The 15,552-nt window shown below is 39.8% G+C and overlaps 1 protein-coding gene across 3 annotated transcripts in view; it reads left to right on the top strand.

Annotated features, from left to right (window-relative positions):
- Nucleotides 1–311: 311 nt before the first annotated feature.
- GTF2E2 (general transcription factor IIE subunit 2) overlaps nt 312–15,552 on the top strand; it is a 79,284-nt gene continuing 64,043 nt past the window's right edge. Inside the window, exons 1-2 of one of the 3 annotated variants that reach the window (XM_043560873.1) lie at nt 312–553; nt 9,248–9,417. In XM_043560873.1, the coding sequence (XP_043416808.1) occupies nt 9,252–9,417 (166 nt within the window). In that variant the 5' untranslated portion in view covers nt 312–553; nt 9,248–9,251. Of the gene's footprint in view, nt 1,051–9,247; nt 9,418–15,552 lie in introns of all 3 variants that reach the window. The other 2 variants (XM_043560882.1, XM_043560864.1) reach the window with 2 other exon arrangements.

The following is a 15,552-nucleotide window of genomic DNA, read 5'->3' as shown; positions in this document are numbered from 1 at the left end:
GGCAGATACTCAGTAACTTGAAAGATCGCATTGCCACTTGGGTTAAACAGATTCCAGAGCACGCTGGAGGAGGATCTGGTAGCTTTACACTTCTGCAAAGGAAAGATTTTCTTCTTTTAGCAATGGCTACTCTCAAGCCACTTGTCTCATTCTCCGCCCCGCCCCCCTAACCCCTAGTTGTTTTAGAAATCCAGGACGCCCCAGACGGCTGATTGCCCGCCCGCGGTACCCCGGTCGGCGCACGTGATGACGCATGCGCGTTCTCGGCGGCGGGGGCGCCGCGGTGCCTGCCGGGACTGAGCTCCTAGTAGCCTGATCAGGAAGTGGCGGGCGGAGTCCGGGGCCGAGTCGCGCCGCCTTAGCTGCAGCAGCCGCTGCCGCTGCCGCCAGTGCCGAGACCCCGGCCTGGCGGGGCTGCGCTGGGAGTGCGTACGGGCAGGCGGGGGCGCTGACGAGAAGCAGGAAGCTGTGGCCACGCGGGCGTGGGCGGCTGGTCGAGGTGGAGGCGCTGGGAGGCGGCGGCCGGTCGCGTGGGGTGGCCCTCCTCGCTCAGGTAGGGGCTGCAGCCGCCGGGTGAGGGGAGCGGAGCCCCGGCCTGTTGTTCCTCAGGACCGCCTCCTCCCGAGCGGCGAGCTAGTCTTCCATCTCTCCGGAGGCTGGGGGCCGCGGTTCTCTGCGCGAAACACTAAACACAGTAACAACTTCTTGGGGGCATTGTCTTTTAGGCCGGAGGTCCATTGAGCAAACTTTTGGGTTGGAAAGAGAGGATATTGGCAGTCGAAGAGCTGATTGTGTCTCTTCTTAGCCTCCGACTTTACATTAACAGTAGCCGAGCGAAACGTGTGTGGAGTTTGGGGAACCACGGTGTCCAGCTAAAGGCTGTGATTTAGATGCATCTTCACGATTTTTTTTTTAAGCTGCCTGTTGGAGACTTGTGTAATGATTCCTAGACTTCAGTTATTACAGTTGTCTGCAAAGTCTAAAGACCTGTTCCAAATCAAAACGCTACGGTACCTTTTCGTCCGACCCTACATTCCTGTCATTTAAGAGGTAGGCAGTCTCATTTCATACCTTGCTGACTGTTCTTAGCAGTATTCTTAGGTGCCAGGGGCCGCTCTGGGGCTTACGCAGGGAAAGAAGGAAAAGTAGAAAGGTTGAAGAAAAATCGAACGATACCGTGGAAAGAACGTGTGATTTCGAGCCAGAAGGTTCTGATTTAAGTTTTGGCTTCCCAGTGACCATCCATGGAGGAACACTTGATCCCCGAGTTGTGCTGATGATTTTTGTTGTTGTTGTTACGGAAAATGGGCATGTATCCTGTCTACTACCCAAGTCATTGTATGTAAAACAGGACAAATTGTTTGAGTAGTCTGAAAAAAAGGAAAAGTTAGGTGGAGCATGCGATGGTGAGAAAGAGGACATTAAGTCTTTTGCTCTAGGTGCCATTGAATGGTACCCGTGTCACACAGGTCGCCTTTGTTTTAGAGGTCTTTACCAGCATTTCAGGTCTGGAGTAGGACGCATTTGATTTAGTAGGCAGGGTATTCATGTCCTGGCCTAGGTACTTACAGGTGTGTGACCTTGACTGTACCTCTTCACTTCAGATTTCACAGATTAAAATAAGGAGTAAAACTAACAGGTTTCGTCTCAAAGAGTTGTGAGGCTCAAATGCTGTAAAGATTTAGGGTTTTTGTGAACTGCAAGGCTTTTAAGTGTGTTGAAATCATGATTAAAAGCCTGGTTTAATTACCTGTCTTTACAAGGTGAAATAAACATCTACACATATTTTCTGTTTTAGGCTTGTTGCCCCCACTTTATCACTTGCGATTTCTCCTTTTTTCTCTCACACTTTCCCTCCCCCCCCCCAGGACTGTCTCCCACCTTCTTCACCCTGGTATAATCATTTTTTTTTCAGATCCAACCCAGAATAGTAACACTGAAATAACACATACTTGTATTGCTTTTTTTTTTTTGGGGGGGGGGGATGTTTCTTTTTTTTTTTTTTTAATTTTTTTTTTTTCAACGTTTATTTATTTTTGGGACAGAGAGAGACAGAGCATGAATGGGGGAGGGGGCAGAGAGAGAGGGAGACACAGAATCGGAAACAGGCTCCAGGCTCTGAGCCATCAGCCCAGAGCCTGACGCGGGGCTCGAACTCACGGACCGCGAGATTGTGACCTGGCTGAAGTCGGACGCTTAACCGACTGCGCCACCCAGGCGCCCCTGTATTGCTTTATTTTTAAAAAAATGCTTTTCATGTCTCATTTTAAAGTTGGGTTAGATGTAGACAGTATTGGTAAGTGTCTTCATTTTGCCTATGATAAAATTGGATTTAGGTTTAGTGGATTGCCTAGGGTCATGTTGCAGTTTAGAGAGGAGTACTGAGAGAAGTCAGGTCCTTGGATTCCAGTGCCTGTGATTCTCACTCAAATAAAGTTTACTCTGATTGTTTCTTATCAGTGCTTATTACATTTTTAACTTTTACCACTCTGAGTCACATTTTATCCATTGCTTTTTAAGTGAGGTGCTCAATCCTTTCATGTTGTTCAGCTTAAGCTACGTGAAGGCAAGGGTTTATCTTCCAGAACCCTTCAAAGCTTGGGAGTTATGCAAACACAAGACAAGTACACAAAGATTGAGGCCACAAACACAAGACATTTAATAAAGGCCTGTGAAACCTGTAACGAGGCTAGAGCAATTTAAAGGTGTTTTTGTGTTCGTTATTCATTTAACAAATATTTATTGAGCTACTCTGTGCATGAAGGCTTTCAAAATTAAGATACAATCTTTTTCCTCCCAGACCTTCCTTCCCTACTTGTGAAGAATGCAGAAATCATTTACGTGGTCAGTTTGTGTGCTTCCTAGACTCCATGGTGTTCTAGGAGAGTTCAAACAAGAGAGGAACTTTTTTTCTTTGTAGAGGTATAATTGACACACAATGTTACATTAGCTTCGAATATACAGAATAGTGATGAATAGTGATTTGTACAACTCTGTGCCTTATGCTGTGCTCGCCAGAAGTGTAGCCACCATCTGTCACCATACAGTGCTGTTATAGTACCATTGACTCTATTCCGTGTGCTAAACTTTTCATCCTGGTGATTTATTCTTTCCTTAACTGGAGGCCTCGATAGCCTACTCCCTTTCACCCATTTTGCCCATTTTCATATCCCTCATCAATCCCTCCTTTGGCAACCATCAGTTTATCCTGTGCTTATGGGTCTGAAGAGAGGAACTTTTTAAAATTTCAATTCCAGTGTAGTTAACGTACAATGTTACATTAGTTTCAGGTGTACAATATAATGATTCACCAGTTCCATATATTACTCCATGCTCATCAACATAAGTGTACCTTTGGGGCACCTGGGTGGCTCAGGTGGTTGAGCATACGGCTCTTGATTTTGACTCAGGTCATGATCTCACGGTTTGGGGGTTTTGAGCCTCTGATGGAGCTCCGTGCTGACAGCACGCAAAGCCTGCTTGGGATTCTCTCCCTCTCTGCCCCTCCCCTGCTCTCGCTTGCACGGTCTCTCAAAATAAAGAAACAAACAAACAAACAAAAGATAAGTATACTGTTAATTCCCTTCTCTATTTTCCCCATCCCCTGCCCACCTCCCCTCTGGTAACCATCAATTTGTTCTCTATAGTTAAGACTCTTTTTTGGGTTGTCTTTTTTTTTTTTTTTCCCCTTTGTTTTGTTTCTTAAATTCCACACATGAGTGAAATCATATGGTATTTGTCTTTCTTTGGCTGGCTTGTTTTACTTAGCATTATACTCTCTAGATCCATCTGTGTTGTTGCAAATGGCAAGATTTCATTATTTTTTATGGCTGAATAATATTGCATTGTGTACATACGTGTGTGTGTATATATATATATAATGTGTACCTCATCTTCTTTATCTATTCATCTACTAATGGACACTTGGGCTGGTTCCATAATTTGACTATTGTAAATAATGCTGCAATAAACATAGGGATGATATATCTTGTCAAATTAGAGTTTTCCTATTCTTTGGGTAAATACCGAGTAGTGCAGTTACTGGATTGTAAAATAAGAGAAGAACATTTTATTTTTTATTTATTTAGAAAAAAATTTTTTGACAGATTGAGATTTTTATTTTTTAATTCTTTTTATTATTATTTTTTTAATATTTATTTTTGAGAGAGGGCGAGCACGAGCCGGGGAGGGGCAGAGAGAGTGGGTGACAGAGGATCTGAAGAGGGCTTTGCAGTGATAGCAGAGAGCCCCATGCTGGGCTCGAACTTAGGAGCCATGAGATCATGATCTGAGCCAGAGTTGGCCACTTAGCCGACTGAGCCACCCAGGTGCCCCTAAACATTTTTTTTTTAAGTTTATTTATTTATTTTCAGAGACAGATCAAGAGTAGGGGAAGGGCAGGGAGAGAGGGACTCCCAAACGGGCTCCACAGAGCCCGACTTGAGGCTCAAACCCATGAATGGTGAGATCATGACCTGAGCTGAAACCCAAGAGTGGGCTGCTTAGCTGACTGAGCCACCCAGGTGCCTGAAGAAAGGAACATTTTAAAATACTTGTGGGGCACCTGGGTGGTTCAGTTAAGCGGCCCACTCTTCGTTTCAGCTCAGTCATGATCTCAAGGTTTGTGGGTTTGAGTCCTGTGTCGGGCTCTGTGCTGACAGCTGGAGCCTGCTTCCAGTTCTGTGTCTCCCTCTCTCTCCCCTGCTCATGCTGTCTCTTAAAATAAACATTAAACAAAAACAAAAAAACCCAAAAACTTGTTGAATGATCTGTGGCTTCCCTGGCTGTACTAAAGTTGCTTAGGACTCTGAAGTTTTAGAACTGGGGAAAAAAACAAAAGAAGAGATCTAGTGCCACCTCCCTCTAAATCAGGAATTTTCTGTAGATATTTCTAACAAATTGTAATCAAGCCTTCTTATCACACAATGACATAGAGTTCACCAGGTCTTTTTTAATTTAATTTTTTAAATTTATTTTTTATTAGTATTATTTTTTTAATGTTTATATGAGAGCTAGTGTGGGGTGTGGAAAAGAGAGAGGGAGACAGAGAATCCCAAGCAGGCTCTGTGCTATCACCACAGAGCCTGATGTGGGGATTGAACTCATGAACTGTGAGATCATGATTTTAGCTGAAATCAAGTCAGATGCTTAATCTACTGAGCCACTCAGTGCCCCTTTTTTTAATTAAAAAAACAAATTTTTGTTTTGTTTTGTTTTTTGAGAGAGTGAGAGGGAGCAGAGGAGTGGGGCAGAGGGGGCGGGGAGCGGGGGAGAGAAAAAGAGAGAGAAAGAATTTTAAGCAGGTTCCACGGTCAGCACGGGGCCTGACTCAGGTTGATCCCACAACTCTGGGATCATGACCTAAGCCAAAATCAAGAGTCCAATGTTCAACCCATTGAGCCACCCAGGCGCCCCAAGAATTCACCAGTTTTAAAAGACATCTTTTCACTTATAAGTAATTCCTATGATTTTCCCCCCAATGAACCTATATCTGCTTCCTAACTTCTGCCGAGTAGTCTGATGTTTCTAGAGCAGTGTTGTCCAATAGAAATACAATGAGAGCTGCAAACATGAGCCACACATGTAGTTTAAAAATTTGTTTTTTAAAACATGTTTATTTAGTTAGGGAGAGAGTGTGCCTATGTGTGCAGGGGAGGGGCAGAGAGAGAGGGAGAGAATCCCAAGCAGACTCCACATGGTCAGTGCAAAGCTGGATGCAAGCTTGAACTCACCAACATCACAACTTGAGCCGAAACCAAGTGTTGGACACTTAACCAACTGAGCCACCCAGGTGGCCTGTAAAATGTTTTAATTAAAAAAAATCAGTTTTAATTTGTCTTTATTGAAGTATAATTGACATACAATGTTATATTAGTTTTAGGTATATAGCATTTTTTTTTAAGTTTTTATTTTATTATTTGAGAGAGAACACAAGTGGGAAAGGGGAAGACAGAGATTCTCTGTCCCAAGCAGGCTCCGTGTTGCCAGCACAGAGCCTGATGTGGGGGGCTCAAACCCGTGAAAACCGTGAGATCATGACCTGAGGCAAAATCAAGAGTCGGACGATTGACTGAACCACCTGGGCACCCCTAGGTGTACAACATGTTGATTCAACAGTTACATACATTACTAAATGCTCTCTGTGATAGGTACAGCCACCGTTTGTCACCATGCAACATTATTGCATTATTATTGAGTATATTCCCTAATGCTGTACTTTTCATTTCCGCAACATATTTATTTTATAACTGGAAGTTTGAAAAAAAAATAACTGGAAGTTTATACTTTTTATTTATTTTTAAGTTTATACTTTTTAATACCCTTTACCTATTTTGCCCATCCCCCCACCAACCTCTCCTCTGGCAACCACCAGCTTGTTCTCTGTATTTAAGAGTCTGTTCATTTGTTTTTTAGATGACATGTGTAAATGAAATCATATAGTATTTACCTCTCTGCTTATTTTGCTTAGTATAATACCCTCTAGGTCCACCCTTGTCTCAGAGGGCAAGATCTCATTCTTTTTGTGGCTCCTAGTCCATTGTGTGAGTATGTGTGTGTACACACATATATGTGTATGTATACATATATGTGTGTATACATATGTGTATACATATATGTATGTGTATACATATATGTGTGTATACATACATACACACGTATGTATACATATATACGTGTCTACACATTACACACGCCACATTTATTTTCTTTGTCCATTTATCTGTTAATACAGTTGGGTTGCTTCCATATCTTGGCGATTGTAAAGAATGCTGCCATAAACAGGGCTGCATTTATCTCTTTGATAGTGCTTTTGTTTTCTTTGGGTAAATACCAGGGAAATTATTGGATCATATAGTATATCTATTTTTAATTTTTTGGAACCTCTATACTGTTTTCCACAGTGGCTGTACCAGTTTGCATTCCCATTGGTAGTGCATGAGGGTTGCTTTTTCTCCACATCCTTGTCTGCACATGTTATTTCTTTTTTATAACAGCCATTCTGACTGGTGTGAGGAGATATCTTATTGTGGTTTTGATTTGCATTTCCTTGATGATTAGTAATATTAAGTATCTCTTCATGTGTCTGTTGGCCATTTGTATGTCATCTTTGAAAAATGTCTATTCAGGTCCTCTACGCATTTTTAATTGAATTATTTGTGGGGTTTTTTTTGGTGTGTGTGTGTGTGTGTGTGTGTGTGTGTGATATAAGTTCTTTATTTTGGATATTAACCCCTTATCAGATATATCATTTGCAATTATCTTCTCCCATTCAGCTGCAATTATCTTCTCCCATTCAGCAGGTTATCTTTTTGTTTTGTTGATGGTTTCCTTTGCTGTGCACAAGCTTTTTGTTTTGATGAAGTCCCAATAGTTTATTTTGGCTTTTGTTTCCCTTGCCTGAGGCGACACATCTAGAAAACTGTTGCTAAGGCCAGTGTCCAGCAGATTACTGTCTGTATTTTTCTTTTAGGAGTTTTAAGGTTTCAGGTCTCACATTTGGTCTTTAATCCATTTTAGTTTATTTTTGTGTATGGTGTAAGAAAGTGGTTCAGTTTCTTTTTTGCCTGTAGGTGTCTAGTTTTCCCAGCACCATTTGTTGAAGATTCTTTTTCCCATTGTATGTTCTTGCTTCCTTTGTCATGAATTCATTGACCAGTAAGGGTCGGTTTATTTTTGGCCTCTCTCTCCTGTTCTGTTGATCTATGTATCTCTTTTTGGGTCAGCACCATACTGTTTGATTACTGTAGCTTTGTAGTATATCCTGATACCTGGGATCATGATACCTCCAGTTTTTTGTGCTTCTTTTTCAAGATTCTTTTGGCTATTCAGGGTTTTTTGTGGTTTCATACAAATTTTAGGATTATCTTATTCTAGTTTTGTGAAAAATGCTATTGGTATTTTGATTGGGATTGCATTGAATCTGAAAATGGCTTTGGGTAGTAAGGACATTTTAATGATGTTCTTCTAAGCCATGAGCATGGAATATCTATTTGTTTCACCTTTAGTTTCTTTCATCAGTGTCCTTTAGTTTTCAGAGTGTATGTAGGTCTTTGATCTCCTTGGTTAAATTTATTCCTGAGTATTTAATTCTTTTTGGTGCAATTGTAAATGGGATTGTTTTCTTAATTTCTCTTTCTCCTACTTTGTTATTAGTGTATAGGAACAGAACAGAACAGATTTCTGTACATTAATTTTGTATCCTACAACTATACTGAATTCACTTACTAATTTTTTGGTGGAGTCTTTAGAGTTTTCTGTATATAGTATCATGTCTTCTGGAAATAATGACAGTTTCACATTTTCATTACAAGTTTGGATGCTTCTTATTTTTCTTGTCTGTTTGCTGTATCTAGAACTTCCACTGCTATATTGAATAAAACTGGTGAGAGTGGACATCCTTGTCTTATTCCCGATCTTGGAGAAAAAGCTCTGTTTTTTTACCATGGAGTATGATGTGAGCTTTGAGTTTTTCATTTTGATCTTTATTATGTTATGTTGAGATATGTTCCCCCTAAACCCACTTCGTTGAGAGTTTTTATCCTGAACAGATTTTGTATTTTGTCAAATGCTTTTTCTGCATTTATTGAGATGATCATATAGTTGGGGGAAATTAGTTTTAATATTTTTTTTAACCTAGGATATCCAAAATATTATCACATCAACATGTGATAAAATATCTCCTCATGAGGTGTCTCGGCTTAGTAGGCTAAGTGTCCAACTCTTGATATCAGCTCAGGTCCTGATCTCACGGTTCATGAGATGGAGCCCTGTGTCAGGCTCTGTGCTGTCAGCGCAGATTCTCTCTCTCCCTATCTCTGTGCCCTTCCCCTGCGTGCTCGCTCTCTCTCTCTCTCTCTCTCTCTCAAAAAAATGAACTTAAAAAATCTCATCAGTAGTTTTAAAAGTTCTTTTGTGCTAAATCTTTTAGATCTAGTGTGTACGTTTCAACTCTAGCCCCATTTCATGTGTTCCATAGGCACATGTGACCAGTGGGTATCATATGGGACAGTGCAGTTCCTAGAGCTTTAGAGACTAATTCTATTTCTCTTTATTAGTGCCTAGCATAGTGCCTGGCACTAACTGAAGATTGTTAAGTGAATCACTAAGTGAATTAAAACAAGTGCTGGAGAACTTATAATAAAACGTAATTTTGTTTGGAAGTAATTCTTCTTGGGACCTATGGATTTGGCCTATAGGTTTGAGTGATTAGAATCTGGATTGAAGATATTTACTTTTATCTTTTCAGAAATATGGATCCAAGCCTGTTGAGAGAACGAGAGCTGTTCAAAAAACGAGCTCTTTCCACTCCTGTAGTAGAAAAACGTGCAGTATCTTCTGAGTCATCATCATCATCATCAAAGAAGAAGAAAGCAAAGCTAGAACATGGAGGATCATCAGGCTCTAAACAAAATTCTGGTCAGTAAAAAATTGACTGTTTAGGACTGTTTTTATTTTTCAGGAAACCATTTATTTAATCATGGGAAGTTCATTTTTTATAAAGTTTTTGTTTTGTTTTGTTTTGAGGGAGTGTGTGCATGCACTTGCTTGCTGGGAACAATGGGGGGGGAGAGAGAGAGAGAGAGAGAGGAAAGGGAGGGAGGGAGGGAGGGAGGAAGGAAGGAAGGAAGGAAGGAAGGAAGGATGGATCCAAAGCATGAACCATGAGATCATGACCTGGGTCGAAATCAAGAGTTGGACACTTAACTGACTGAGTCACTCAGGCACCCCAACAAGTTCATTTTTTAGTTCAACATTATACAGTGATAAGAGAGTATATTGCTTTTAAGATATTAATCATCTTGTGTTGTAGTTAGAATTTAGGTTATTATCTTTTCAGAGAATAACTTTGTTGAAGTTTATATACCATATAGTTCACTCATTTTAAATGTACAATTCAAATATTTTTAGTACATTTAGAGAATTGTGCAACTATTGATATAATTCAATTTTAGAACATTTCCAACACCCTGAAAAGATGCTTTGTGCCCATTCTCTTCTTGTTCCCACCCTAGCCCCAGATAACCAATAGCTTTCTTTCTCTATATATTTGCTTTTTCTGGATGTTTCACATAAATGGAATTGTATAATAAGTGGCCTGTAGTGGGTGGCTTCTTCTACTTAGCATTTATTGAGATGATCATGTTCTTTTTGTTTATGCTATTAACATGGCATATTATATTTATTGATTTTTCAGATAAAATCAGCCTTGCATTCTTGGAATAAATCCTTCTTGGTTGGTGTATAATCTTTTTTATTTGTTGTGGCATTCAATTTGCTGATATTTTGTCCAGGATTCATCTATCTGTAGCATGTATCAGTACTTCATTCTGTTTTATTGCTGAAGAGTAATCCACTGTATGGGTATACTACAGTTTGTTTATCCATTCATGAGTTAATGGACATCTGGATTATTTCCATTTATTGGCTATTATGAATAGTTCTGCTATGAACGTTGATGTACAAGCTTTTGTGTGGACTTGTTTTTGGTTTCGTTTTTTTCTCTTGGATAGAGGACCTAAGAACAGAACTTCTGAGTCATGTGGTAATTTTATGCTTTAACTTTTTAAGAAGTTACTAAAATGGCTGTACCATTTTCCATTCTTAACCATCAATGCATGAGGGTTCTATTTTTTTTATTCTTGTTAAGACTTATTTCTTGTCTTTTTTATTATAGCCATTCTAGTGGTTGTAAAATGGTATCATTGTGGTTTTAATATGCAGTTCCCTAATGACTAATGATGTTGAGCGTCATTTCATTTGCTTTTTGGCCTCTTCATGGGTCATCTTGGGACAAATGTCTATTCATATTTTTTTGCCCATTTTTCATTGTTTTCTTCCTATTGATTTGTAAGAGTTCCTTATAGATTCTGAGTACAGTTTCTTGATCCAGTATCACTTGCATTCTCGGTGTCATATGTAGGAAATCTTTGCCTAACTCAAGGTCGTGAAAATTTACTCTTATGTTTTCTTGCAAGAGTTTTATAGTTTTAGCTCTTATATTTAGGTCTGTGATATGTTTGAGTTGATTTTTTTGTGTATGGTTTAACATAAGGGTCTAACTTCATCTTTTTGTGTGTGGTTATTCAGTTGTCCCCACGCCATTTCTTGAAAAGACTGTCTTTTCCCACTGATTTGCATTGGCCTGCTTGTTGATTATCAGTTGACTATGAATGAATTTATTTCTAGAATCTCAGTTTGGTTCCATTGATTCTATGTCTATCCTTAATTCCATACTCTCTTGATTGCTGTAGCATCAGAATAGGGAAAGTGGAAGTCTTCACTTTTGTTCTTCTTTTTCCAAGATTGTTTTGTTTTTTTCCTGGATTCTTTGCATTCAAATAAAATTTAACAACACCTTGTCCATTCCTATGTGTAAAAGAGCCAGTTGTGATTTTTATAGGGATTGTATTGAATCTGTAAGTCAATTTGGGGAGAATTGGTATCTTAACAATATTAAGTCTTCCAGTCAATGAACATGGATATCTTTTCATCAATATAGGTTTTTTATGTCTTCTGGCTATGTTTTGTAGGTTTTTTTTTTTTTCATGTTTATTTTTGAGAGAGAGACAGTGCAAGTGGGGGAGGGGCAGAGAGAGAGAGGGGTGGGGGGGGGAGACACAGAATCCTAAGCAGGCTCCAGCCTCTGGACTGTCAGCACAGATCCTAATGCGGGCCTCAAACTCATGAACCGTGAGATCATGACCTAAGCCGAAGTCAGATACTTAACCGACTGAGCCACCCAGGCGCCCCTGTAGCTTTTAATGTATAAGTCTTACATGTATTTTGTTAAATTTATTCCTAAGTATTTTATTCTTTTTGATATTACTGTGAGTGAAATTGTTAATTTGATTTTTTAGATTGTTCATTCCTAGTAAATAGAAGTACAGTAGATTTTTGCACTTTGATCTTCTGCAACCTTGCTGAACTTGTTCATTATTTATAGTTTTTTTGTGTGAATTCCATAGGTTTTTTTACTTGAAAGATTATGTCATCTGTAAATAAGGACAGATTTATTTGTCCTTTCCAATGTGAATGCCTTTTCTTCCTTCTTTCCTCTTTTTCTCTCTCCGCCCCTCCGTCGTTTCTCTCCCCCTCCCTCCTTTCCTCTCACCCCCTCTGAGCTGGCTAATAGGATGTTGAATACAGGTAGTGAGAGTGAACAGCTTTGCCTTTTTCCTGATCTTAGGGGAAATGCATTCAATCTTCCATCATTATGTATGATCTTAGCTGCCTGGATTTTGTAGATGCCCATTATCAGGTTGAAGTTTCCCTCTACTTCTAGCTTGTTGAGAGTTTTTTTTTTAATTTTATTATTATTATTTTTTAAGTTTGTTTATTTGAGAGACAGAGATAGCATGAATGGGGGAGGGGCAGAGAGAGAATCCCAGACAGACTGCACACTGTCAGCCCAGACCCTGATGCAGGGCTCGATCTCATGAACCGTGAGATCATGACCTGAGCTGAAACCAAGAGTTGGACGCTCAACTGACTGAGCCACCCAGGTGCCCCAGTTTGTTGAGAGTTTTTGATCTTAAATGAGTTTTGGATGTTATCAAGTGCTTTTTCTACATCTGCTAAGAAGATCATGCTTTTCTTTATTAATATTACATTAATTGATTTTCAGATGTTAAACCAACCTGGCATTCTTAGAAAAAATCCTACTGTTGGTAGGAATGCAAACTGGTACAGCCACTCTGGAAAGCAGTGTGGGAGTTCCTCAAAAAATTAAAAATAGAGTTACCCTACAACCCAGCAATAGTACTACTAGGAATTGTCCAGAGGATACAGGAGTGCTGATTCATAGGGACTCATGTACCCCAATATTATAGCAGTGCTGCCAACAATAGCCAAATTATGGAAAGAGCACAAATGTCTGTCAACTGATGAATGGATAAAGAAGATGTGGCGTATATACACAACAGAATACTACTTGGCAAAGAAAAAGAATAAAATCTTGCCATTTGCAACAATGTGGATAGAACTGGAGGGTATTATGCTAAGTGAAGTAAGTCAGTCAGAGAAGACAGATAATCATGTTTTCACTCATGTGGAATTTGAGAAACTTAAAACCATGGGGGAAGGGAAGGGGGAAAATAGTTACAAACAGAAGGAGGCAAACCATAAGAGTCTTTTAAATACAGAGAACAAGTTGAAGGCTGATGGGGGACGGGGGAGGGGAAAATGGGTGGAGGGCATTGAGGAGGGCACTTGTTGGGATGAGCACTGGGTATTGTATGCAAGCAGTGAATCATGGGAATCTACTCCTGAAGCCAAGAGTACCTTGTATACACTGTATGTTAGTTAACTTGACTATATATATGTATATATATGTATATATATAAATCCTATTGGTCATGATGTATATAATTTTTATTTGTTGTGGAATTCAGATAGCTAATATTTTGTACTGGAGTTTTATGTTTATATTCATGAGAGTATAGTCTGTAGTTTTCTTGGATGCCTGTGAGGGTATTTGTGGCCTCATAAAATGATTGGTGAAGTGTTGTCTTTTCCACTGTTTCTGGAAGAGTTTGTGAAGGTTTGATATAATTTTCCCTTTAAATGTTGGATAGAATTCACTAGCAAAGGCATTTGGGCCTGAGCTTTCCTTTGTGAGAAGCTCTCATAGAAATTCTTCTTATAGATCTATTCAGATTATCTGTTACCTTTCTTGAGTTAATTTTGGTGCCTTGCATCTTTTTAGGAGTTTGTCCATTTCATTATCTACATTGTCTAAAATTTTTCAGAAGTATTTCCTTGCAAGCCTTTGACTTTTGTAAGGTCATTAGTGATATCCCTCCTCTCTTTCATTGTTTTTTTTTTTTTCTTAGAGTGTGAGAGTGGGGTAGGGAGGATGGGGGGGGCGGGGGGGGGTGGGGAGCGGGGGGAGAGAGGGAGAGAGTGAGAGTCAGTCCCCAGCAGCTCCACACTGAGCGAGGAGCCCAAAGCTCCTCTCTCTCTCTCTCCCTCTCTCCCTCTCTGCCCCTCCCCTGATTGCATTCATGTGCTCTGTGTCAAATAAACTTAAAAATAAACATTAGCACAGACCCGCTCATAGACCTAGTCTCTTTGATCTGCTTAAGAATGACTTTGCTCCTGCTAAATAACAAAAATTCATGTAAATTTGAAGATCTAATTGGCTTTATTACATGATTTATGATTCAGGTAGCATCCTGTTGAGCAAGGCATTCCGAGGAGTTGTAGCAAATGGACAGTTCTTATAGAAGGAAGGTGGAGGCAAGAAAGTTATTAGCAAAAGAAAAGGATTGTTTTAGGCCAGGCTGCTTTCTAGGGAGGAAAAGCTAGGAGTCTTATGCAGATAACCTCATATTCCTTTGGTGGAGAGGGTCCATGTTGGCATACTTATTGGTGTTAATGGAAAAATTCCTGACTGATGATTTAAGACTACATTTCTGAGGGAGTTTGAAACTGCAGTTAGATTATGTATTAAGCACAAGGTTTGGAACTTGGTCACAGTGACATAATTTTGGGCTTTTGGGTTTTTGTTGTTGTTTTCTTTTTCTTTTTTTTTAGCCAAAATCTCAGTGGCTTAAAAACAACAAAGGTTTGTTTCTCTTTCACACCACGTGTTTAACATGTGTTGGCAGGGGTCTTACCTCCTTACAGTCACTCAAAAACCCAGGCTGGTAGAGTAGCTGATATTTCCAGTGTTACTGATTTCAGTGCCAGAGGGAGAAAGAACTCTGGAAGATCTTGCTTGGCAGTTAAAATCCTCTGGCCTGAAGGTGAGACATCACTTTCTCTCACAGCTCATTGTCTAGAGCTAGTCACAGGGCTGTACCAGCCATAGGGTGTTCCAAGTGCTCAGAGGAGAGCAGGAAGTACTGAGTGTACACAGCGAAGACTGTCATACCACCCTAGTTGGGGTCACTATGAGTGGATTGCTTGATTAGGTGCTTACAAGGTTTCCTGGCTTAACTTCTTTATTGTCCACTCTCTGTACAGAAGTCAGTGATTTTTCTAATCGTCTGATAACATCAGTCTCTGTTTAAGGCTGATCATCATTGCTTTTCAGGTGAAGGTTATCTTTTCCTGCCATCTCCATGCCTTACCTGATCTAGTCTCCCGTTACCTTTCATACCCATAATCATTGTTTTCCTTGTACTCTCTCTTAGTGATATTGGCCTGTATGTAGCTCTTTTAACATGCTTTACTCTCTTGCCTCTTGACCTTTACCCATATTGTATCCTCTTTGTGGAATATTCTTTCTTAGCTCCTTCCCTCTTCTGAGTAAATCCTATTCCTCTTTTAGGTTGCAGGTTAAAAGTCCTATTATCTCTACTTTCCTATTTGAATTTGGTGCTTAGCCTTTGATTCCCATAGCACTCACTATTTCTGACAAAGCTATTGTGTGTCATTGCAATTGCATGATTGTTTGCCATTGTAACCTAATCTTTCACACAGAGAAACACTCAATACATGTTTGTCAAATACATGTTTGTTGAATGGCTAAATAAATTACAGCATAAGGTAGGGAAAAGTTAAGGTCTGTTATCAAGAAATTTAGTAATTAAAGGATCTTTATGCTTT

The sequence above is a fragment of the Prionailurus bengalensis genome, chromosome B1, assembly GCF_016509475.1.
Source record: "Prionailurus bengalensis isolate Pbe53 chromosome B1, Fcat_Pben_1.1_paternal_pri, whole genome shotgun sequence".
Lineage (NCBI taxonomy): Eukaryota > Metazoa > Chordata > Mammalia > Carnivora > Felidae > Prionailurus > Prionailurus bengalensis.
This window is presented reverse-complemented; position numbering and strand designations above follow the sequence as displayed.